Source organism: Mirounga leonina, unplaced genomic scaffold, assembly GCF_011800145.1.
Source record: "Mirounga leonina isolate KUSES-001 unplaced genomic scaffold, KU_Mleo_1.0 Mir_174, whole genome shotgun sequence".
NCBI classification, from domain to species: Eukaryota; Metazoa; Chordata; class Mammalia; order Carnivora; family Phocidae; genus Mirounga; species Mirounga leonina.
Genome location: NW_023270451.1, coordinates 72,113,990 through 72,140,381, shown reverse-complemented (window position 1 = coordinate 72,140,381; position 26,392 = coordinate 72,113,990). Strand labels below are relative to the sequence as shown.

The window sequence follows — 26,392 nt, the reverse complement described above, 5'->3', positions numbered from 1 at the left end:
GTTTAGCAAGCATTTTAAAGGTTCTGCAGAACAGGTTGTTTCCTATGACTAGGGCTTCATTATGTTGGAGCCAATTTGGAAGCAACGTGGCAGGGTCTGCTGTAATTGTAAATTTGTCACAGCAACCTAAATTCTTGATATTTACTCTGGACAAACCATTTCTTCCCCGGAGCCTTTTCTGGTCAACTTCCAACCCCCCGCCTATCTCCTTCCATTAATCATAGAATCAAAGAATTTTTAAAAGGGGATGGAAGGGATCATTAAGGATCACAAAAACAGGTATTTTGCCTCATAATTCTTTGTAGTTCTCCTAACTCCACTAGTTACTCATTATGTGACTTAACTTCTCTCTGTTCAGATTTTTCACTGGTAAAGTAGGAATAACAAACAACAGTTTGTCATGAAAACTGAAAGTCTGATCATGGAAAAAATCTTCGGAATGAGGTTCACAAACCATAAAGTTCCTCACAATTATAAGGCAGTTATCATTACCACATTACAAGCATGTGAGGTCAAGGAATCACAACCTCTACCCGTTGGCCAACAGCACAAAATGGAAGATTGAAGGCCAGCATCTATTCCGAAAAGATGTAGGCCAGAGAAAGAGGTAAATTAGGAAACTAGAAGGAATGAGGAGAAAACGTTGCCAAATGAACCAGACATTCCTCATTTTTCTTCATTGGTTCCAGACGTGATCCTTGGGCTGAAACAGTTTCACTGGTCATCAAATATGCATTTTCAAATGTACTTTCATAAAGCTTCCTACCAGAAGAGCTCTACAAAGAAACATTTAGGCTCACAAACGCCACACTCTTTCTGCTTCCATTTCCTCTGGGCTGTTTAAATAATCATTCTCGAATGAGAACGAAGACCAGATCTTTGCAGATACGGATTGTAACAAGGGATATGAAATGTGGGAAACAGAGATTAAATTCTCACACAGCTATAGATGAAATGAAATGTCCTTGGAGTGGCAATCTTAGGCAAGGAAAACTTCAAATGGCCGTCTGTCTCAAGTTAGCAGAGGATGCAATAATCTTTAAGTCCTGTGTTGGGGCATTAGTGTCCTGATAAGTCTGCTCCAACCAAAATGAAGATACTCTACAGGGAAGAGTAAAACAAATGCTTGTGGGCCCTGAGTCAGGAAGCCTTCCCATGGGAAGGGGGCAAGGATCAGAAAATGAGGAAATAGGAATCCTGAAACTATCAAGAGCTAGTGGGAGGTGAAAAGGCAAGCTAGTTTATTGTGTATGCAGTAATTTTCCAAGACATCCAAGGCTAACCCCAGTTCTCTCAGTACATCTGGCTCACTCTCCTGCTTTGACTAATATGGCAAGTCAGGTTTCATGAAATCAGCCTCGCAAGAGGCCAAAGGAAGAGGAATACAGATGGCTCACTGCAATGGTAATCCTGGCTTCTGCAGCTACCTCTGCAGTCACTCACAGCACTGGGGGCAAAGGCTTGAGGAACTGACTGCACATCTCTGCTGAGATATAAGTTCATTTCAGAAAAATTATCTATTTCCCAACTCTTCACTACCCCTTAAATTTTGAGGGATCTCAATCATTATAAATTAATCAGGTTCTTGAGTGAAGAGTACTTTTTACAGTGGCCCAACACCTCCCTCCCACGCCCCCTGCCACAGCTTGCCTCCATACTCCCAAGGTCACATCATCTGTGACCATGAGTAGAGATAATGGTCAATATGCAGGACTGGTCCATACAGAGCTCTGAGTTCACAGCTCGCTTTATCTCCCTCATCTCGCATTTTCTTATTTTAAGAACCTGCATGAAATGTTACTTGTCCTTCCTCTGAACGTTATCCTTTTGCATTCTTTCATATAGGTCGTGGGACTTTCCAATAAGAAGAAATATAATCTGATAAGTCACTAAGCTATTACAATGAATAGCTTACTGGGTTAACCCTCTTAGGTATGTTTTAATTTTCAAAAGGCTGCCATCAGAAGGAGGAGACTCAAAGAACTCAAAATCATCATACTGCATTCCAGCTTTAAAGTCTTACATTTCTGTGAATAAATCTTTTACGGTGGAATTTTAGATCCTCAGAAACTGAATGAAGGAACCCAAAGGCACATAAGCCTAACTTTACAGTGAGGGAAAAGCCCCACAACATATTTTTACATTTTGGTGATGCTGTCAGCAGTTTGCAGACCTTGACATGAATTATTCACTAGTTCGGTATTTGCTCTTATTCATTTGTCTACAATCATAAAATATGGTTCAGGTGTATAGAAAACAGTACTGAGAAATAAGTAGGAAATCCATCACAATTCTCTTAGTAGAGAGAACTGCAATGATAGCTTTAATCAAAACCAATCCTGAAAGATCTTTATCACCTTACCAGTGAAAAATGTTCTTCACTATGGGAGTGAATCTCTAAGAAATGAAACACACATACACTTTAAATGGCTAGGTGATAAAAGTAGTAATTACTCAATGAATTGCAGCATGGGGAAAACAATGGAATTTAGAGGACTAATCTCAGTTCAACCACTGACCAAATGATCCTGGACAAGTTACGGAGCCTCCCTGGGTCCTAAGCTCCTCTTCCATAAAAGAACAGTTAGTAGTAGATAATCTCTAAAGTCCAGTCTGGATTTTAAAATTCTGTGAATCACTTTTTAAAAACTCCATGATTCTATAATCATAAAACAAATTCCAGTGAACAATCAATCTGTCAATATTTACAGGTAAAGAATACACAGAATTCCTTCTTAAGAAATACATTGACTTATCCTTGACAAAGTTTATCAGCTTGTGATTTAGGATGATTATCAATTAATCAGTTATCCACAAATGGAATGACAAAATAGCCTAAGATAAACCAAAAACTTGATTTCTTATAGTTAGCCAGTCCATTTTGAGGCACTAATCTACAATCACAATGTCAGCATCACCAGGTTGATTAACTGATTTGTGTTTATTTTAAAGGAGTGCTTTTTAGTGTTGATAATTACAATTTTATTTAATTATATTTTAAACAAAAGTGCACTTGTTTCCCTCAAATAGAAAAGACATATACGTCCACTAAGGAAAACTTGAACAAATATAAAAAGCACAAAAAAGATAACCACCAAACCCCTAAAAAGGACACACGGAATGGCATCAGATTAGGAAAGCATCCCCAGCAAGGTACAACAGAGAAGACTGGCTAGCTTGAAGCTGGGGATCTTCAAGTGCACTCCTCAGACCAGCAATATCGGCATCACCCGGGAGCTTGTTTAAAATGCAAATTCTCAGGTACCACCCCAGACCTACTCCACCAGAAGTTCTGAGGGTGGAGATCAGCAAGAGCTGTTTTAACCAACCCTCCAGGGGATTCTGATACAAGCTCAAGTTTGAAGCTTGGTAAATAACTGTTTTCCAAGAAATCAGTAATTTTCAGATTTAAAACCTTTTTAATGGACACAGATACACCATTTGCCCATACATGGCCTATGTATATTTATTAAAAAAAAAAAAAAAAAACCTAATGAACGCTCTTGAAATGGCCCCTGTCTCCAGCCCAAGAAGAACGTGAGCAGTAACTAACATCTACCTCTGCACGCCCCTCCAGGTACATCCAACGCCCCCCTCTCGGAGATGACCAGTATGCTGAATTGTCCACTTCCTCTTCCCTTTCCCCTTTGGTTTGATACTAAAATTATATTTAGTTTTATTAAGATGCATCCCTACTGCCGCATGGAGATATATTTCATTCATTTTCACTACTGTATGATATGCTATTATAACGTACTTTATGCTTTCTCTTATCAATGAGCATATGGGCTATTTCAATTTTTTGCTATGACAAGCAGTGTTGCTATGAGCATTCTTATACAAGCTTCCAGATACACGTATGCTAAGCTTCCCATATGTAGGAATGAAGTGCTAGGCCACAGGAAATTTGGATGTTCAACTTTATAAAAGAACATAAAATGGCTCTCCAAAGTGGTTGAACTAATTTGACACCGAAAGGAAGAAAAAAAGACATCCTCTTGACCTACATGTTCTCCAACACTTGATATTTTTAGATTTCTTAAATTTTGTCAATTGAATGGATGTAATATAGATCTCGTGTGGTCTAGGGTTGCATTTCTCCAAACACAAATGAGGTTGACATCTAGTCTTATGTTCATTAGCCTTATCTGACTCATTTTCTGTAAAACTCTTTTTATACATCTTCTCCCATTTTCCTGTCTGGGAACATGGAATATATTTCTCTTTAGTTAGGTCTTTAATGCTCTTCGATAAAGTTATATATAATGGGAGGAATATATATGGGAGGAATATAATGATATTCCTCCCACAGGCCTTATTCATTGTTACTAAGATTCATTTTTATTGCTCTTGTAAATGGGGTCTCCGTTTTAGTTGTGTTTTCTAATTGCTTGTTCGTGATGTAGAAAAATGCAATGGATTTCTGTTTATAGAAGTCATATCCAACTACTTTGTTGAACTCTCAAAACTATCATTTCTAGTAGTTTATTGTGAGTTATTTTTGATATTCTCTATGGACAATCATATCATTTGCAAAAAAAATGACTTTTATCTTCTCCCTTCAATCTTTACAGTTTCAATTTTTTTTCTCTTGTTTTATAGTACTAAAACCTCCAAAACAATGAGGAATATAAGGGGCAACGGTAGAGATCTTTGTCTTGTTCCCAATTTTAAAGAACGCTTAGAACATGTCCCCAATTAGGATAAAGTCTGCTTCAAATATTTTTATAGATCTTAGCAAGTTGAGAAAATCCCTTATTACTAGCTTACTAACAGTTTTTATTGTAAATTAGATTTTATTAAATTCTATCTATTACATTTCTAAACCTACTGATTATATGGTTTATTCCTCTTAATCTGTTAACATAATGACATGTATTGACTTTCTAATATTAAACTATCCTTACGTTCATGAGATAAACCAAACTTGGTCATGGTCTATTATCTTTTTTCAAACACTATTAGATTCAGTTTGCCAATACTGGTTTAGGATTTTACATCTAGATCAAGAGTGAAATGAGTCTGTCATTTTCCTTTCTCTTACTGTTCCTTATATGCTTTTGGATATCAAAGTAATCTCATTAGAATGGATTGTGAATATGCCTTCTATTCTTAATCTTTGAAAGAATTTGTTCATTATTAGAAGATCTGTTCTTAAAAGTTTGGATCTGGTGGGTTTTTTTTTTTATATGAGTATGTTAATTTAATTAACTTTACTTTAAAAGAACTGCATTTATAATTACAGGACTACTCAGGGTTTCTATTTCCAAAGCAGCATTTTGGTGCATATTTTTCTAGGAATTTATTCATTTCATCTAAGTTTTCAAATGTACTGGCATAAAAATTTTGTTTAAAAATTCTTTTTTATTGCAAAGCTTTTCAGTCTTTTCAAAAATCTAATCTAATAACATAATTATACACAGTATGTGTGACACTCTTGAATAGAGCAAGAGGCATATTCAGTACTGTTTAAACCAGCCCACTATCTTTTCAAAATGGTAAGCTAAGAAGTTTACTTCATTAAGAGTTTATGAGGCGGTGGGGTGCCTGGGTGGCTGTCAGTTAAGCGTCTGCCTTTGGCTCAGGACATGATCCCAGGGTCCTGGGATCGAGCCCCGCATCAGGCTCCCTGCTCGGTGGGGCATCTGCTTCTCCCTCTCCCTCTGCCCCTCCCCTGGCTTGTGCTCTGTCAAATAAATAAATAAATAAATAAATAAATAAATAAATAAATAAATAAAATCTTTAAAAAAAGAGAGAGTTTATGAACTCTTTACAAAACAATGACTTGTTTTGGCTACTGTGTTTGCATTTTAAAAAACACAGGTGAGGAATGCTGCCATGTTACTTTTTAATTATGTGTCCATGTTCTGAATTTCAGTTGGTTCTGATGTAATGATGACAGCTTTTTATACTTTGGAGAGAAGATAGAATTGCTACCTCTAAAGTCAGGTTAAAAAAAAAAAAGTAAAACCCTAATTCCTTTCTTCATGATATTTGACATTTACAGAGTCATAACAGTTTCTTACATGGAAAAAAATAAATTTATATAGAACTTAAGTCTTCCACAACAGAAATGTTTTAAACTGCACCCTCTGTCCTGAGTCCAAAATCCTGTGGAGTTGTTTTCACTGGTGGTCCCATGCTACACACAGAAGAGTATTTTTCTGGGAGGCAGAGCCCAGATTGCCACGTGACCACCCTCATTCAGGGTACCCTGAAGATTAGATCGAGCTCTGGATGCTCATTCCTCCCTTCTGGCTGGTAGGAGTCTTGGGCGCAGCTGACTTCTAGACCAGCGCTTCTTGAGCTTTACCATGTACTCCCATCACCTGGGGGTCTTGTTAAAAATGCAGGTTCTCATTTCAGGGGTCTGGGGTAGAGTCCCAGAGCCTGCATTTCTAAGAAGTTCCAGGCAATGCTGATGCTGATGCCATTGATCTTCCCTGAGCAGTGTTCTTCTAGGTGGTCTGAGTGGATTTTTGAGTCAGGTGGTTTCTGGGCAGTCAGCCTCTCTCTACCTCCTTGCAAATTCAGTATGTATGACTATCAAGCATGAAGTGAAAAGTTCTATGGACAGATGCTGGGCTAACGTGTACTACTTTAGTTTGCCATCAGAGCATTTCATTTTGATCATTTTCTCATTAGGCTACATTTAGGAGAACTTGCTCACTTCAAGAGCACCAGCTAAATGTCCACTAATGGCGCATTTTCACACACCAGTTCTAAAGAGTGTGGCGCTATGTTCTAAGTTTCTCATCATATATGAAAAAGGTTTTTCCCCAACAAAATACGTCTTCAAGACAATATACCTTCTGTTCTCCCCACATCCGTCTCATTGCAAGTGTAGTGTTCCAACTGCTGCCCTGTCCCTGGAATGAGGCACCCAAGGGCAATCAATTCATTCCCCACTCTGCCTCGAAAAATCCTCAGGTGGGCAGAGAGATACTGAGAAAGAGAAGATGCTGCTCCCTTATCACCCAGCAAACATCAGTCTCTGGTGTAAAGAGATTCAAGCTCATTAAACTCACAGATCCCCAATTAACCCTTTAGGCTTTCGAAGTTGGAGTGTGTGTACTTCAAGGTAGATGCTCTGCATGGGAGCCTGACTCATGCAGTAGATAGGTTCCTGAAGTTGGTTGCTCATCAAAAGGGGCTGGTTTTGCTTTTTTAAAAAAATGAAAGTACATTTTAAATACGCCAGAGAAGCCTGCTATTTAAAGGGAGATCACTATAAATTCTTTTGTAAAATAAAAAAAAATCACTTATTTTCCTTTTGGTCATATCTGGATTTCCAGAGACTACCTTTATATAAAATAGGGCACAAGTTTAAGTAAATTTGAAGAAGAGAGTCAATTAAAACAGAACTTATCTGGTTCTAGAATTAAAAATAAGCCTATGTTTATCAGAAGAATGACTGTCTTATGTTGCTTTTTCAGGTATAAGATGCTCTTGGCAAGCTCTGACTTACAATCTTACTCCTTGGTAAATAAAATATCTTTCTTCATTTTGTGAATATCAATTCTTAGTCATTCAAATGAGTCACACATCTTCAGCAAATTGCTGATCTGGTACCACTCCAAGTCATCCAAGTACACAGTTATTAACAGGCCTATTACCCAAATTTCCCCTTTATTCATTCAAAGGATACTGTCCAAAATTAGTTTAGTGAGAGCGTGGCATGCTGACAAATCACGCATTTCAGAAATTTGATTGTAGGAAAAATCCACTTTCTGATGAGAAAAAGAGAACAATATGTCAAAGTTTATTTTTCGTCCGCTTAACCACCATAATTCCTCACATAAGAAGGTCTTTCTGGCTGTGGGGTTAGAAGTCATTACTGAAAATACGCCAAGGCTAACATAGCCACCCATATCTAATCCTGTTCTGCCTGGACCCTTGTCTGTTCAGTCTGAGGGAGACGGGGGAGGAGGCTCCTGCCCTGCACCTAGCGTGGACACCCCCACCCCCTAAATTCTTTCAATTCCTGCTCTTCCTCTCTCTCCATTTCCAGCAATCACTTCAGACTTTCTTCATCTTCCCGCAGAATTCACCTCAATTCCACTTTTACCACCATTTCTTTCATTTTCTCTACTGTCCCATAAGTGGCATTCACTTAGTTCCCGTGCTCATCTTTTCTCTGCCTTTTCTCCTCTCTCTCAATATATTCTCCCGTGTCACCTCCCAAGTGCCAGAAAAATCTTTTTTATTCATCCTTCAGGCTACATCTCATCCACTTAACATCCTTTCTCAAAACAGACTATTTTAGGAAAGCCTTTCCAGCAACATCAGTTGTTCTTACTCAAAAATAGGAGACTAAAGAAAAACATTAAATAACTAAATATTCACCCACAAGCAAAAGATGAACAGTAAGGATTTAAAAAAAAAAAAACTTTTTTAAAATGCTGCATTGATAACTTGCTGGGCACATGTAATAATTTTCTGGAAAACTATCAAACAATGATCTAATGAGCACAATTCTTATCTTCTTGTGCCCTTTAAAACAGTGATTCCACCCCCAAAAATGTACTAAGAATATTTTATCAATGTATTAAATACTAAAAACTTTAAATACTGAAACTTTAAATACTGAAGAGAAGAAAACTGATTAAGTCGATCACAAGATAGCAACAGGACCACAATGTCAGTAAAACACAAGTGTGTGAACCATGTGAAGAAACAGTAATGTGCAAACAAAATACTGTTAGTCCAAAAAAAACCAAACAGAACACAAAACTTGATGCCTATATAAACTCCAATTATGTCAATCGCAGACCATGGCTGACGTAAGAAGTCAGTCTGGCTTGACGGAATGAAGTTTCATATTCACTTTTGCCTTCTAGGTAATAATGATGGACTGGAAGTCAACATAGTGATCTAGGCTTACCTACAATTGACACTTTTTCATCAACACCTTCCGTTCCTGTGCCATGGCTGGGTCTGCTCCTCTCTAACTCTACCCTTCTCTGGGCCACACGCCCATGCTGTGCCCTCTGGCAGCTGTGATACCAGGTGTGTTGAGAGGCCTGAAAGGGTTCTGATGGTGCTCTGACTCCCCCTGGGAGTTCCACTGGACCTGAAGCCTTGCAGGGAGTCCCATCCATCAAATGAATCTGCTGGACCTACTAAGAGCAAAGCATTCTGGGAAATACAAAGCGTGTATAAGAACAAGCCCCTGTGCTTTAGGAAACATATGTCTTCTCTGGCTGGTAGCACAAAGCTCACAAATAATAAGTGAACAGGATGCAGAGCTTTCCGAGATGGTGGGACGGTGTACACAAGTCTGGTTTCCTGGGAAGACATAGGCTTGGGTGGCAGGCATTGGGCTCCATCCCGGCCCTGCTACCTCCCAACAGAGATGACATATGTGATTTGCCCTTTCTATACTCTGGAGTCCTCATCTGTGAAATGGGACCATCGCGGCTGCCTCACAGCTTTCTGGGGAGGATTGCCTAAGATAATGCCCTGAAAACACCAGCAGGCCTGGGTCACTGCCTCAGGCTGATACAGGGTTCACAAGGGCTTGGAGCACGTCGTCAGAGGCGGTCTGGCTCTTTCCAGGCACTTCTCTACAGTGACCGATAGATTTGCTCTTAAGTCTCCGGGAGCTCGGAACCTTAAAGATGAGGCATCTGCATTGTTTTTGTTCATTGGTGAAGCCTTCTTGGCAGGGGGAGAGGGGGAATGGAAGAAATTCCAAGGAAGTTTTTCCCAGGGAAGGGGTTACACGGTTGCCATGACTCATTTCCCTGGAGCTTAGGACAAAGCAGAAAGGGACAGCAACTCAGGGAGAGATGAAACAGCTCCGCAAATAAAATTCCCGATCACCTGGAGACCACGTGGCCCCACACCGAGTACAAATAGGCATCTTGCATGGCTTATTTGGACAAAGGAATGTCACCCTGGCAATAAGCATAATTTCAAAGGGGAAAATTTTTACCCCACTATTGAGAAAAAAAGCGGTGAACAGAAGAAAAATTAAGAAGAGCATCTCACTAGCAGTATGGATGATGTCAGATTCTTGATTTCAAACAAACTTTCATATTTGTGCGAGCCCCAGTAGAATGCTTGGGCTCTAAGTTCATTTCGTTTGTTAATAAAACAAAATAGATAATAAAAGCAATAACTGAGGTCCAATTCTAAAAATATTTAATGAAATCTATTAGTCTACTAGAACACTAATCCCAAGCTCACAGCAACGGTTCCCAAATTTGTCAGCACATTAGAGCCACCTGGGGGTCTTTTAAAAATTCCACGTCTAGGCCTTACCTGGGGCCACTTGAATCAGACTCTCTGGCAGTGAGAGCCAGGCGTGAGTAGGTTTTGAAAGTCCCCAGGTGATTGCAATGTGCAGAACAGTCTGGGAACCACGAATCTATAATGTCTCTGCTTCGGTGTGGCCCATGGACCACCAGCAGCAGCATCACCTGGGAGGCTGTTAGAAACCACAGTCTCAGGCCTGACTTCAGACCTCCTGGGTCAGAATCCCTAGTTTCACAAGAACCCCAGGTGATCTATACAACATTAAAGCACGAGACAGAGCCCAGAGCCCGCTGTTCCATCAACTACCGTTCACAGAGTTTGGCTGTGTGTCAGATGCAAAAGGAACTTCAGAGAAGCAAGATCGGAAATCATTGTGGAAAAAAAAGAAAGTAAAGGTTGGATAAATAAGGAGGGCAAAATTTGAGCCCCCAAAGAAATTTTTACAGGCTTTCCAGGTATAAAATTGTTGTACTATACTAAAAATATACAAATAATAACTAGTATTTAGCTGCGGGAGAGAGAAGGAAGTTAGTTTCTCAGCCTGAACACTATTAGCAAAGCTTCCTAAAAAGATTATCTGCAGACAGACCATCTTCCTTTTTCATCAGTGATACCCAAATCCCTTTTTATTTCATTTCAGACATTTATACTATTTACTCCCATATCTTAGGGTGTCTGAATTATGTTTAAGCACTGTTTTGCGTGTTAATGTACTTTGCAAGCCGGTTAATGAATGAATGTATTGATCAAGCCTACCTTGAGATTTTTGGGTGGCTTGAAATTGAAGAATGTCGTCAGTTTATTGTGAGAAGCATTAAGTTCTAGAAGGTAAGGCATACAACTCACACAAGACAGATCTGGGGGGAGAAACAAATACAGAATAAGGTAAGCCAATAAAATCAAAATTAGACTAAGTCATTAAAAGCAGCTTATGTCATATCAGAGCATGTTCTCATTATGCCAGTTGCATGCACTTCTTAATTAGTGCAAGCAAATGAAATGAATAAAAATAGGAATCCGTGAAACACACACAGTGTGGAGAACTCTCCATGAGCTCCTAACTTCACCTTCTTCCCAGGGCCTTCCCTCCTCTTCCATCCCTTTTCAAGTGACAGGTGCACCCTCCAGGTCCCAGCTCACTCTCCCAGGAGCTATTAACAGCCAAATGCTTCAAAAAATACCAGCCTTGGAGGAAAAGACGAGAAACTAAAGCCATAGATAATCCCCTTGATAATTAGCCCCTAAGTGACTGAATTCTTTTCAGAAAGACTGAAAATGCCACAATTAGAAAAGTTTGTTCGTTATAAATTTTGTTTTAGTTGGACTTAGTCCTAAATCTCATTAATTCTTTGAAGTGATTTAAATTATTGCTAGTATTTTACGTTGGCTCTGGATTGGTTCAGAAGTATGTCTGAGTTTTGCACTTTGTCCCAAGCAAATATTCTAAACCTCGAACACTAAGGACAGCCGTGCTCTAATGACAGTAACGTATAAAATGTAAAAATGGTGAAGTACTGGGTTGCCTTCCTCTGCCCCTTTACAGCAGAGGCACACTTCGGGGCAGCAGGATAAATTAGACAAAGACTCTGGAAGAATCGTAGGAAGAGGGGTGCCTGGGTGGCTCAGTTGTTAAGCGTCTGCCTTCGGCTCGGGTCATGATCCTGGGGTCCTGGGATCGAGCCCCACATCGGGCTCCCTGCTCTGGGGGAAGCCTGCTTCTCCCTCTCCCACTCCCCCTGCTTGTGTTCCCTCTCTTGCTGTGTCTCTCTGTCAAATAAATAAATAAAATCTTTAAAAAATAAAATCGTAGGAGGAGGATTTACAGCCCTGACTCCAGCAGGAACTTAAGTCTCCACCTGAAAACTGTAATCATAATAGCTTCTCCCTCTCTTTTCATTCTAGGTCACAGAACCAGCTATTACGCCTCCCGCCCCCCACCCCAGGAAGGCCCCTAGTGGCAGAATGGAGCCTCCACACCCGAAGCCAAGAGGACCACTCTGACCTGTCACCAGGTGACAGATGCACCCAGCCTAGGAGAAGAGAGCAAGGCCAGCAGCTGGGGTCTTCCCTGGAGTAGGCACCATGAGCACCCCCCTCAGCCCACCTCCCTCCCAGCATCTTTCCTTCTCGAGATCCCACCAAATTCTATGTCATTTCTCTGGTCTAAATCACACCCTTCTTAAACCTGTCTTTATGGAATTGTTCTAGGGCAGACAATACACTGAGACTTTTAACACTTTGGTGGGACTTAATGAGTGAATCAAGGAAGGCTGCCTGGAAACGGAAACCTAAGGTGAAACTGTCATGACTTTACAAGTCTTGCCTATTTGTCCTTTCTGAGCTCAGCTCCACATCTATCAGTCTGTCAACTCTATTAATGTCCACCAGCCCCCATGTGTCCTTGGAGCTGATCTTTCTGTGGGCAGGTAAGTGCTGTACCATGGAGCTGTCCTGAAGCAGAAGCAGCTGCTACCACTGAAATGGAGCTACATCCCAACTTTGTAGATGACTGATCCTTTCAAATCACTCGGACAGAAAAAAAAAAAAAAAAGCTCGATCTTGGTTGCTGGGTTTCTAACCCTGGCTGGCCCATTAATCCCTACTTGGTGCAGTGACCTCCATGTCCACCAGATGGCAGGAGCTCTTTGCGTCTACAAGGGTGGTTCTCAAAGTGTGGTCCTGGATCTGGCACTTCGGCTTCCCTGGGGAACTAATTAGAAATGCACATTCTCAAGTCCCACCCCAGAGCTACAGAATCAGAAACTCTGAGGGTGGGGCACAGCCAGCTGTGTTTTAACAGGCCCCCCAAGTGATTCTGATGCAAGTTGAAATCTGGTCTATATCAGAACAGAAGCTGTTCTCACAAAAAAGAAAAATATACTGTGCCTTACACATAGTAGGTTCTCAAACACTGGATGAGCTAAGAAAATGGGCCCTAAAAGATTAAAGGAGACTGATCTGAGGAAAGCTCCATTAGCAACTGTGGGGTCCCCGCTCAAGCTGCCAGGGTGGGAGGCCACCACTGAGCATTGCTGCAGCCTCCCATCACGCTGCAATTCCTTATCCAGGGAAGGAAACCAACCTGGGAGTGGTGGGGTGCGGGGCAGCTCCTGCCAGTGACACTGAAAAACCCTTTCCAATGATAGGTATATCTGGGATTTGCTTTAAAATACTGGGTGGGGCGCCTGGGTGGCTCAGACGGTTAAGCGTCTGCCTTCGGCTGGGGTCATGATCTCAGGGTCCTGGGATTGAGTCCCGCATCGGGCTCCCTGCTCCTTGGGAGCCTGCTTCTCCCTCTGCCTCTCTCTCTCTCTTTCATGAATAAATAAATAAAATCTTTAAAAATAAAATAAAAAATAAAAAAATAAAATACTGGGTGGCTCAGTCATTAAGCGTCTGCCTTCGGCTCAGGTCATGATCCCAGGGTCCTGGGATCGAGCCCTGCATCGGGCTCCCTGCTCCGCGGGGAGCCTGCTTCTCCCTCTCCCACTCCCCTTGCTTGTGTTCCCTCTCTCGCTGTGTCTCTCTTTCTCTGTCAAATAAATAAAATCTTTAAAAAAATAAATAAAATAAAATAAAATAACCCTGGCGGGGCGCCTGCCTGCCTCAGTCAGTTGAGCGTCTGCCTTTGGCTCAGGGGCTCAGGTCCTGATCTGGTCTGGGGGAATCGATCTCCCTGCTCTGCGGGGAGTCTGCTTCTCCCTCTCCCTCTGCCTCTCCTCCTCCCCCTGCTTGGGCTTGCTCTAAAATCTGTAAAATAACCCTGGGGAAGTTGGGCAGGGAGGGGTATAGGTGAAACCAGATGGGCCCCACGGGCTGATAAATGTTGGACCCGAATGTTCATTACAATAGTCCCTTGTGCACGTTTGTAATTTTCCATAAAAAAAAAAAATTCGTAAAACTAGAAAAAAAAATAACTCACAAACAGTAGCATTAGAGGGATAAACTATGCTGGAATATTTCTTAGCCACTGAAAAGCAAGGCTGGATTTTACTTATTGCTCTCTTAGGAGGGGAAGAAATCAGAAAGGAGCCGGAGAAAACCGTATCAGCAACATTTTTCTTTTTTTTCTTTTTAAAGATTTTATTTATTTATTTGAGACAGAGAGAAAGAGAGAGAGCACATGAGAGTGGGGAGGGTCAGAGGGAGAAGCAGACTCCCCACCGAGCAGGGAGCCCGATGCGGGACTCGATCCCGGGACTCCAGGATCATGACCTGAGCCGAAGGCAGTCGCTTAACCAACTGAGCCACCCAGGCGCCCCCGTATCAGCAACATTTAACCGTCATAAAAAAGACAGGCTAAACAAGCGAGTGGAAAGATGGCCAACAAAGAAAGCAGGTCGGAAATAACAACTGCTGACTTCCCTCCAAGTCTAAACCAAAGAAATCGGACACTTTAACTTCAAATAAGATCAGAAAATTAGGAACAAGAATCAAGCTTCAAAGAAAATGTGACTAATTTCATTAAATGTAAGCAAGATGTCACAACAAATACATTACAGAGAACTACAAATGGTGAAGTTGAAAGAATCAGATACATGTATAGAGACAGTAAAAAAAAAAAAAAAAAGAGGAATAAATAAATGCGTGAATCCCTGGCACTCAAGAAGAAAAGAAGTAGCTGGCCAGAATTAAAATGTAGACACAAAAGCAAAATAAAGAAAAGAATCCATTAAAGGAAAAAAAGGGGGGAGGGGAGGACTAATTCATCTGTACTGAATAAACTAACAGGGGGAAAGACAAGGGAATCATCAAATATTCAGAAAGTATTAAAGAAGTAACGAGCCGTTTCTTACAAGGAAAAAACAAAGCAAACATTCCATGGGATACTCTTCAACATCACTGAGCACCTTTGAACCATAGCGTAATGTTGCATGTTTGCTGACTTTACTCATCACCAATGGTGCCTTTTTTACATGCAAAGTAGAGCATCGATATGTAAATGAATCCACAATAGCGCTTATACCAAGTTTTGTAGTATTAATCTACATTACATACTGCAAAGGTTAAATTTTGAAATAACTGAATGATCTATCCATCTACTAGAATGAAAATTACATACCTTCAATTTTATTTACTGAAAGATCCAACTTCTGTAGGTGAACATATTCACAGAGAATCCTAATGTCAATTAAATCACAACCCTGAGAAAATAAAAGGTAAAAAGACTTTAATGCTGCTTTAACAGGTTAGTACTCAGCCATCTCCTGACACCTGGAAATAAGAGTTGACAGAAAGAAATCCAGAATTTCTGTAAGTATAGTAAGTATAGTATACTAGAGTTATAGTAAAAGTATAGTAAAAATATACTTACTTATAGTAAAAGTATAGTAGTTAAATGAGAGAACTAAATCTGAGGCCTACTACTAATAGGATCTCAAAGCAGATGACAAACCCATTTAAAAAATGCATTCCTCTGAAGAAGAAAAGAGCTTGGAAAATTAGTGATATTAGCAAGAACAAACACAACATGAAAAGGCAAATTAAAACAGTGTCAGGTAGACCTTTAGAGCAGAGTTTTATTATTAAAAAAAAAAGAAGAAAAGAAAACCCCACATAATAGCAGTAAGGCTAAAGCCTTTCTCTAGTAGAAGAAAAGGCAGATGCCTAGAATTTAAATGAAATGCTAAAGAGATCTCACGCATCATCAGGAGATCATTAATAACACTGTCACCTACATTTTCACAGGGTCCTGTTCAAAGCTCCTTCACAGTAATCTCATCTGACCAAGTAAAACTGAGATCCATAGGGTGGACTATTCCCAATTTGACGATGAGGAATATGAGGGACAGAGAGGGATGTAAATAACCTAAAATCACACAGCAAATTAGCAACAGAGAAGCAGATCCAAGTCTCCTAAACCTTCTCCAAGATTCTTTCCACGAAATCTTGCTTCTAGAGAACTTCAGGATGGGAGAGGGGAATTTGGTCCCTTGGAACAGACTCTTGTGGCTGGTTTATGTTGCAGTGTGAGAATCAGAAAAAGCCAACCAATGAAGTATCATGATGAGCAAGTTTGCAAATATACTGATGATAAAAATGTTTAATTAAGGTCACAAGAATAGTGTAATAAATATTAAAGAAAACCTACCATGCACAAGGCATTGTGCATCATGAGAAATACAGTGCAGTTATGGGGTAGAGCTGTACTGTGCCCTTAAGAAACTTAGGACTTTGGTAGGAGAGAGGCTATGTACATAAGTAATAAGAAAAAGTAAAAAATATGGGCGCCTGGGTGGCTCAGTTGGTTAAGCGATTGCCTTCAGCTCAGGTCCTGATCCCAGAGTCCTGGGATCGAGTCCCACATCAGGCTCCCGGCTCAGCGGGGAGCCTGCTTCTCCCTCTGACCCTCTCCCCTCTCATGCTGTTTCTCTCTCTCCCTCTCTCAAATAAATAAATAAAATCTTTAAAAAAAAAAAAAGAAAATAAAAAAAAGAAAAAGTAAAAAATAATGTGTAACATAAGATACAAGGGGGGAAAAAAATCACCAAACCAGGCAACCATAAGAAAGTGTATGCAGTAAGACAGGTTATAAAGGCAAAGTAATTCAATATGTAATATCTCAAATGTAAGGAGGTCAGGGGCAAGTTAAGTTAAGCATTAGTCCATCTAGCTGAAATAAGATTTAAAGGATCTTTTTTTTTTTTTTCCTGCAGATCAATTTAAGGCATAGCACTACGTACATAAGTAGAATATTGATTGAAATGGACTTGTGCGGGGATGTATTGGATGCTGGAATTATCTACCCTTCCAATGCCCGACACAGGGCAGTGTATACAGGATGCTCCCTGTGAGTTTCTGCTTAACTGGCTGAGTCATCCATAAAATGTTATAAAGTGAAAACAGTAAAAGATTACAGCCTTAATATGCTGTCCTCAAAGGATCTGCCATGCAACCAGCATGGGTGGAAAGAGCTTAACATTTCTTGGATAGTTTACTAGCTCAAATCCAAGATGGACCAAGATTATGAGTTGTATATGCTTTGCTTGCTGTGAATTATATATACTTTAGCCAAATTATAGTACAGTAGCAAAATTTCAGCGGGCTTTTTTTCACCTACGTATCTGCATTTACTGTGTGGATCTCCAAGGAATATTTAATACTTTACAATATAAGGAAGCAAAAAGAGTTAAATTATTTTTCTAGGACTATAGAGAAACAAAAGGAAGAAAGAACTTGAAAAATGATGAGTACTTTGCTCTTACAGCTTCCCTTAAAAAGTGAAGCCAAGATTATGTGTTAGTATTGATATCTTGAAAATTGAACAACACATTTTTTTCTTTAATAATGGGGTATCTTTTGGAAAGTGAACTGTGGCTGAAAGCTACTTATTTCTTGACATACTTGGGCGGGGGGAGTCAATACCAAAATACTTTGTTCCCTTGGATTTAGATATTAATTTTAGTCCTGGCACTGATCAGAGAGAAAATTCTTAGAGTTTTTGATTGGTTTCACAGAATCAAATTCAACTTCTGGAAAGAAAGCATTGATTACTATAATACAGACTACTTAAGATGAAAGAAACAGACTGATGGGAATGAAAACAAAGGAATTCAGGGGCTGATTACTGGACTGCCCAGAGCTCTTTGATTTGATACCTCATATAACAAATAAGTCTTATCACCAGTCTCCATCAAATGAAAGACTCTGAGATCTGGGGCCACGACAAAAGCTATGAGTACCAGAAAAAACAGATATGGTCCAACCAGTATCAAGATGTAGCCCAGTAAGCCCATGGTGATCTTGTCATACTCACTGATAAAGCTAGATTGAGATAGACCTGCTCAGTCCCGGAGCCTGAGCGCCCCAACTGGTGAAGGGCATTGGCCACGACCTCCTCTCTCAGGACCCCATCAAATTCCTCCTGCAAAAAAAAACACACAAAAACAAAAAACCAGAGAGGCGGACAAAGGACTTCCATTAGAAAAGAAACAGTCCAGGGGTGCCTGGGTGGCTCAGTTAGGTTAAGTGTTGACTCTTGATTTCAGCTCAGGTCATCATCTCAAGGTCATGAGATCAAGCCCCATAACAGGCTCTGCACTCAGTGGGGAGTCTGCTTGAGGCTCTCTTTCTCTCCCTCTGCCCTGCCCCCTGCTCTCGCTTGCTCGTGCTCTCTAGTGCTCTCTCACTCTCTCAAATGGACAAATCTTTAAAAAAAAAAAAAAAAAAGAAAAGAAAAGAAACAGTTCACCTCCTCATAGCCAGCACTTAGTACATTACATAATCAGGAGCTGACCCTTCCAGAATTTATCAGCCCTAAAGAAAATTCTATGTTGAAGACACATACATAGGACATACAAATACCTATCAAATCGGTGTTTTCATTGCCACCGAATTTTCTGGTGGTCACTTGCATTAGGCATTCAAAGTGAAATCAACACAACAGCAGCGGAGGCATCACCATTAATGGTGAGTGTTTCTTTGTTCCAGGCACCAAGAGCTTTCAGTGATCAACTCATTGAATCCTCCTGATAACCCTGAGGTAGGTACTCTTAGTTCCATTTGACAGATGAGGAAACTAAGGCTTACAGGGGTTAACTTGCCTAAAACCACAGAGCTAGTATGTGACAGAGCCAGAACACAAACTTGAATCTGTCTGATTCCAGGGCACTTCTAACCACTATACTAGACTGCTGGCCTCCACCCAAAAAGATGGTTGCATCCAAATTAAGGCAATTACTTTGCTAAATCTGGTATTCTTGCTGGAAAAAAATAAAACAAACAAAACAGGTTCTCAATTTACTTATTAGCTAATTTTACTGGATTCACACAATTTACAAGATTTATTAAAAGGGTAACAATCACTGCCATACGGAGGTTGACCCTTGGTCTGTAGAAAGCCATGAACCACTGATGAGTCAAAATGCGCTTTCCCCAAAAATAACAAACAGAAGGGACAACAGGTAGATCGGTGTTAGGTTTGCACTGCCTTCAACTCTATAATGACCAACACATTAACACTAACATCAGCATGAGGACACAAAATCCAGTAATCCCATCAGTCACACCAATAGAGCTAACCGTGACTAGCATGTGGACAATAATGGCAAAATACTCTTCCCAGTTCTATATTAATTCAGGAACCAGCAATGCTGCTCAGGCTGCTGGTATTGAGGCCGTAAGTACATGGGCTTGTGCTACTAGAAAGAGTTTCTCTGTGCCCCCCCCCCACCTCCAGTAGCCCAAGGAAGCAAATATCTCTCATGGATATATATGGAGATAGCACACAGGCTGTGAGGCTGGACAGGCTCGGTTTGAACCCCCGATCTGCCATTTTCAGTTTATGACTTTGGGGAGATAAAGTTTTCTCTGAGCCTCATATCTGCAATAGGAAATGTTATTACCTTCTCTTAATGTTTTAGGGAGAATGAAAAAAAAAAAAACAGTGTAAAGCTCTTAGTGCCTTGCCTAGAACTACAGCAAGTGTTCCCAATAAATGACAGTTGTTTCCACTAATAGATGAAGTTGGAAATTCCGCATCTTACTGTTTCATTCTTCCATACCAATCAACCTGTTTACAAATGGAAGAAAGACACTCACTTTTTTTTTTTTAAAGATTTTATTTATTTATTTTGACAGAGAGAGACACAGCGAGAGAGGGAACACAAGCAGGGGGAGTGGGAGAGGGAGAAGCAGGCTTCCCGCGGAGCAGGGAGCCTGATGCGGGGCTCGATCCCAGGACCCTGGGATCATGACCTGAGCCGAAGGCAGACGCTTAACGACTGAGCCACCCAGGCGCCCCGACACTCACTTTTCTAAATATAGTTCCAACTTCTTATACAAGGCCTGGGAAGGATTAGAGGTGGGGGTGTTACCTTCCCTCCAAAACTTTCCATCTAAACCTCTGAAATTTACCTGACCCACTGCCTCTATTTCCTGGTGTGAGAAGATATTGCACCCCTGACTGATAGTAGGTCAATGTCTGTCTTTCAACATAGCTACTGATATGGAGACCAGCACCCTGGTCAGCCTTTTCCCAGATCCCCAAGGCAAGCCTCCCCATGGCAACCCCCTCACACCTCCGTTGAGGTTCTTGCCACTTATCAGCATCATGCCTTTCCCTTCTGATCTTTGGTCATTTTCAGATCTTTACAAGCCCTGCTTGATCTTGAGTGGCTTCAGAGCCTAAGGATGGCCATTCAATCCCCCTCCTACTCCCAAGCACTCACGCACACACACATGTTTCTTCCTCATCTCCACAATCAACTTTAAATTGATCTCTACTCAGCTTCAGCCACTCATCCCCATGGCCATGCCCTGGACCAAGTCATCATGCTGAACTGTTCCACCTTAGAAACCTCAGAACCTAGTATTCTCCTCTGTGATCCTACAACCTTTCCAACCCCTACTGACCCTGTTGTGATGACAACAAAATCTCCGGTCTGTTCATCTTTTCCTCTCTCAGAGTCTATCTGTCCCCTCTCACTTCCTTCCCTGCTTGGTATCCCCTGGGCCATTTCAATGTCTCTCTACCCTTAAGTCTCTGACTCCTCGTCCCCCCGACTCAAACTACCGCACACATACCCAAACCTGAATCAAGTACACAATCAACTACCGCTCTGAGGCAGGGACTCTGTCATGCTCATCATTCATTTGGGACAAAAATCTTTATAGCATGCCAGGCACATGCCAGCCAGTATGCTAGGCTCAGTGAACAGATTTATGAATAAGACATGGTGCCTATCCTCAAGGGATTTACAATTCAATCTGGGAGACAGACAAGTACACAAGCAATTTCAGTAGTTTGATAGATATTACAATACGAGTAAGCAGGATGCTTTGACTATAAGCAGGGCATCCATTTTATGTCAGTTCTAGGGGGAATTAGGAGGTTAGCAAAGACTTGCTGGGAGAGAAAGCAATGAAGTTGAGACACAAGTAACTGAGTTACTCTGGCAAAGGAGAAGAAAGGGCAGGAGAAGAGGACCAAGAAGGGTACTGTGGGCAAAAAGGCAACAGGTACAAAACTCCAAAGGCAAAAGTGAACACGGCCCATTGGGGAACCAGAGTTCAAAATAGCTGAAGCATAAAGCAGGAGGGGCAAGATGGTGCCTGGTACCCGGTAGGTGCTCAAACACGGCTGAGTGAATAAAAACTGCTCCTGCCCTTGAGCTAGTGAGTGGGCTGGGAGGGGCCCCACAACCATGCTTGCTAGTACCACTCAGGGGTCAGCTGTTAGCTGGGCAGGCTGCTGTTCCAGTCCCTCGTTCTTCATCAGCTCCCACCTTGGCTGCCAGATCTTCATCCTCTCCTTGAGCCTCTGGGTGCCTCCACTCCTTTGACCTCACTCTCAGCAGATACACTGCTCCTCCACTTCCAAGGCAAAGTAGAAGTGATCAGACGCCAACCCCATCAGGGTTCTGCACCTGTCCAAATGCCCTTCATTCGGGTGTCAGAGGCAGACTGCTTCTTTTCTGCACTCAGGGCCCCCACCTCCTGTTCCCTCAGGGACCTTGCTCGGGGACCCTCCATTTTGCCCTCTTTGCCTGGGATTTCAGCCAGTCTCTCTCCACCATCATTTTGCACCCCGTCAGTTCTCCAGCGGTGCAAGTCTGTGCGTCCCATCGGTCCCGCACGTTCCTTTAGCTACAGCTACAGCTTCCCTAAATAACCGAGCTACTGCGGAGCTGCTTTTCCCTTTTTAGTGCCCCCTTGCTCACCTCCCATTCACTCTTCAGTGCACGTGAGTTAGGCTTCTGCCTTCGCCACATCACAAAACCACATGGGCCAAGGTCTCCAATCACCCTCAAATGGGCAAAGCTAGTGAGCACTCTTTAGGGCCCTTTCCACTTAACCTACTGGCAGCACAACTCATTTCCACGTTCTTGAGACTCTGCCTTGCCTTGGCTTCCCCTCACACAGCCCTTCTTTCTTCTCCTCCTCCGCTTACCATTCCTTTCCTGTTGCCTTCCCTGATGCCTCTTCATCTGCTGTACCCCCTCGGTTCTTCCCTTGACCCTCCTCTTCTCTTCCCGGATGATCTCACAGACCCCAATGCTGATGATCCCAGGTCTCCTACCCTGAGGCCCCTCCCCGATTTCCAGAGTCATGTGATTCATATATCTGACTCGTGTGCAGCTGCTATCCCTTTTCCTATTGTGGTGAATGGCCTTAACATGTCCCCAGACCATGGCAGAGACCTGGCAGTCATCCTAGACTTCCAATATTAGTAACTGTCCCACATTAAATATTTTAAATGTCTTCGTCTTTAGCTTCCGTTCCATTCCCACTTCCACCTCCTTAATCCGGACTCTTGCCTCTCCTCCGTAGACATTGCTAGAGTCTTCTCATTGATATCCCTGTCTCCAGTCTTACCATCCTCTAATCTAACGCCAGTCGGGGCAGCTACCAGGGCAGCTCCCCACTGCTTAGAGACCCAAGTTCCATGGTCTGTAAAACAGCGTAAAACCCTCCACAATCTGGCCCCTGCCTCAGCTGCTTTCTCTGCTCTCACCTATAAGTCATCAGTAGGAACAGGGGCTACGTGCCTGCCCACACACCCCCTCTCCACCCAGACAAGGGTCTGCTTCCCTCGAAGTCTGCCATGGATCTCTGCAATCCAGCTGTCATCTGTACACACCTGTGTATAACGCTTCAGATACTCAATAGCTGTGATTTACTCACATCCTTATCTGACCTTGAGTGCAGGGGACACCAGGTCCTCAGTGACGTTCTCGTCTTCTTCTGTCATTACTATTGCTACTAGGCATCACCTCTGTAACTTTTAGGAACCTACTCTGTATCAGACACTGTATCAAGAACTTTAACAGACTTTCTTATCCAATCTGATGTTTATAACTATCCCATGAGTAGACATTACCCACATTAAGTTACTGGCAGAGTAGTTTCCATGTACCAGACACATGTCATGTAGTCAGAGTGGCTCCTACATAGCAATCATTCAGTGACTGCTCAAGTCAGTGAAATTAACCAAATCACTTAATGAGCTATAGTTAGCAGATAAAAAACATGTGTGTTATTGTATCAGTAAAAATATTATGGTAAGTGTTTTACTTAATAGGTTCTCATCTAATTCTCACAACTCTCCTATGAGATAGGTATTATTAGAATTCCCAGATTACAGAGGAGAAGAGAAGTGAAATAACTTGCTCAAAATCTCAAAACTAATCAAAGGCAGTATTCTGAACAGCTGGTCTACCTTAAGTTCACCAGGGGCTTCTGAGACTAATTACACTATAGGCACTCAATAACCACTGTGACCATCATAGCATTATAAACCTTAGCCAGGCAAGGAGATGGATAATAAATCTCTGAACATGCAAGTCTAAATCCTTTTAAAAGTTTTCCTTTCAAAAGTTTTCAGTTTATTCAGCCTATTAAAATTTATTAGATACTCTAAAAAGCTAAAATAGGATGTAAGAACACAAAATAAATATTAATATTTACAACATAAGTGGAAGAAAAACTAAACTTTTCCACACACAGCCTACAAGCGAGGGATAACCAATTCAAATCAACCCCCCCGCTGGGTGCCTGGGTGGCTCAGTTGGTTAAGCGACTGCCTTCGGCTCAGGTCATAATCCTGGAGTCCCAGGATCGAGTCCCGCATCGGGCTCCCTGCTCGGCAGGGAGTCTGCTTCTCCCTCTGACCCTACCCCCTCTCATGTGCTCTCTCTCTCTCTCATTCTCTCTCTCTCTCTCAAATAAATAAATAAATAAATAAAATCTTTAAAAAAAAAAAATCAACCCCCCCACTATGGTTTGTTAATGGCATACTGAAGACAGATTAATACCAGCACTAATGAAGCCCATAGCCCAAGAGCATGCGTTAATTAGAATAATAAAGTAAACCGGTGATTCATCTGTGAATTCCTTTGGGGTGGACGCTGGTAGAAACCATACAAACATCTCCAAGTTGTAAAAACACTGCTACAGTTTTGCATTTGTCACTGTTAAGGGTAGCAAAGTAGATCAACAAAAGAGGAATAACATAAGTAATAATTTTCTATCGTCCACTTTAAGAAAAACTAATGTGTAACCAGCCCATATAGAAGGAGGTAGAAGAGGAAAGTCAAAATGGGAGAGAAGGGTGGAAAAATGGGCCAAATGTTGAAAATGGATAAAAGGACGATACGAAAGAAGGGTACCTAAGTGGGAAAAGAATGTAGGTGGTTAATGGTAAAATCAGAGGAACATAAGACAGTGCAAATTACAGACAGGTGAATACGAAGAAACACGACAAATGAGGAAAGGAGTTTGTGAAAGAGAATGGGAATAACAAAGAAAAACATATGTGGCCTCAAGGCGAAGAGGGGACTAGGAAAATGCCCAAAGATGCAGAGCAGGGAAGCCAGAATATCACAGAACAGGGGTACTGGAAACATTCTATTTCTCTGTATTATATCTACTTCAGAAAAGATTCTGCAGCAGTTTATACCATGAAGGAAGAGGAAAGGGGAGAGAAAACCCTAGAGAAAAACCATTAAAATTAAGAAAAATATTCTGAGTTTCCTGGAAGCCAAGACAAAGAGGAAAACCCAACAGTTTATTGAAAGGAAGCAAATCAACTTCTGTTTTTGAAAAAAAGCAAACAATATGTTAGAAGCCAAGGGAAGGAAGTGGTAAGAGGTGGAAAGGCACCCAAACCACCCCCCACCCCAAACCAAAAAAAGCAGGCAGTGGGGTAAAAAGAATACGATGATGATCAGTGCAGGAAAGAAGTGTAATTGGTAGAAGAGGTACCGTAGAAAAGAGAATTTATAGTAATGTGAAGGCAAAGCCACACCTCAGGCAATACAGATGCAAGGTAAGAAACATTCTCCACCTCGGAAAACACTACCACAGTGAGCTGGCTGTTTGAACACTGGAAGGGGGTGCGTGTGTGTTGCTTGTGTAATGATGCATTAATACCCCTGGCAGAAGTAATGCATTAGACTTTCAACTCGCTCGGTCTTTGAGTTAGCCCTTACCAGATTATTTCAGGAAAGTAATTTCTTCCCCCCTGGAGGAAGGAGGATGAAGGGACTGGAAGTGGGGGGGAGTGTTGGTGTACTTCACAATCACGGAAAACGGTGCAGGGGGTGCCAAAGACGAACTCTGCCCGTTCAGAATACCGTCGAAGCCCAGTTTTAAAAGCTAAAGCTGTAACTCCGCACACAAAGAGGTGGAAGCTTTTTCATCAGGACGCTGTGCAACTTGACTCTTAAGACGCCAAATGTGCTAGTGACAAAAAAGGGAGACACTTGGAAATATGCCTGGCAAAGGGGGAGGAAACGGGAGGAAAGGAGAAGGAGCCTAGGAGCGGCCAGGGAGAGGCGCTCCCGGCGGCGAGAGCCCGAGGGCTGGTGCGGGGCGCGTGGCGAAGCTGCCGCCGAAGCAGCCGGGCCCGACGGCTGGAGAAGGGAGCCAGGGGGTGGGGGCGGGGGAAGGCACACCTCCAAATTCAGCATCTCGGACTCTGAGGACTCCTCGGATTCCACTTCGCCCTCGCCCTCGCCCTCGTCTTCCTCTCCGTCCGCGTCCGACTCCCGAGAGCGGTGAATGAGCTGCTGGAGCAGGTAGGAGGAGGCTTTATGGAAAGTTCCTTTCGGTCTCTGCCCCATGGGAAAAGAAGACCAGCAAGACTGACGCTCTTTTTCTGAGCGCGGCAGAATCCACTGGGCTCCAGTTCGCGGACTGCTCTGGAGAGAGGAAGACATCGGCCACTGGGGATCGCTCCCGGCGGTCGCCATCTTGTTTACCGGGGTTGCCTAGGAGACTGACGCCCGGGAAGGAGGCGCCGCAAGGGATTCTGGGCGGTAACCTCCGCTCCTCCGCGCGTCTTGGCTCACTGTCTGAGCCAGCGCTGCCTCGCGACTTCTTTCTTTTCGTCTGACTCGTCTGGCTGTTTTTTCCTGTAGTTCGTTCAATCGCTGGTTTTCTTTTTACTTGTCCTTCTCATTTTCACCTCTTTTCTTCGCACCCCTTTTGTCTCCGGCAGGTTTCTCCTGACCTGGAGGTCCCTCTTGGAGATTTTTCATCCCACCCTAACATCACCTGTGAGCTTCCTTCATTCACCTGCTTCATTCACAGAGGCCTTTTCCGCAGAGTGATACTTTGAAAGTATTAGATGTCTCTAATGCTCTCTGTCGGAAAGCTAATTAACACTGAAACTTTAGCGGACGGCGCGGTG

General features: G+C 42.2%; 1 protein-coding gene across 1 annotated transcript in view; it reads right to left on the bottom strand.

The window, feature by feature from the left end:
* LRGUK (leucine rich repeats and guanylate kinase domain containing) overlaps positions 1-26,106 on the bottom strand; it is a 103,871-nt gene extending 77,765 nt beyond the window's left edge. The window contains exons 1-5 of the mRNA XM_035021137.1: positions 25,656-26,106; positions 18,017-18,124; positions 15,323-15,404; positions 11,017-11,117; positions 7,649-7,730 (exon numbers count right to left, since the gene is read on the bottom strand). Of these exons, the coding sequence (XP_034877028.1) occupies positions 7,649-7,730; positions 11,017-11,117; positions 15,323-15,404; positions 18,017-18,124; positions 25,656-25,952 (670 nt within the window). The 5' untranslated portion in view covers positions 25,953-26,106. The remainder of the gene's footprint in view (positions 1-7,648; positions 7,731-11,016; positions 11,118-15,322; positions 15,405-18,016; positions 18,125-25,655) is intronic.
* Positions 26,107-26,392: the final 286 nt, after the last annotated feature.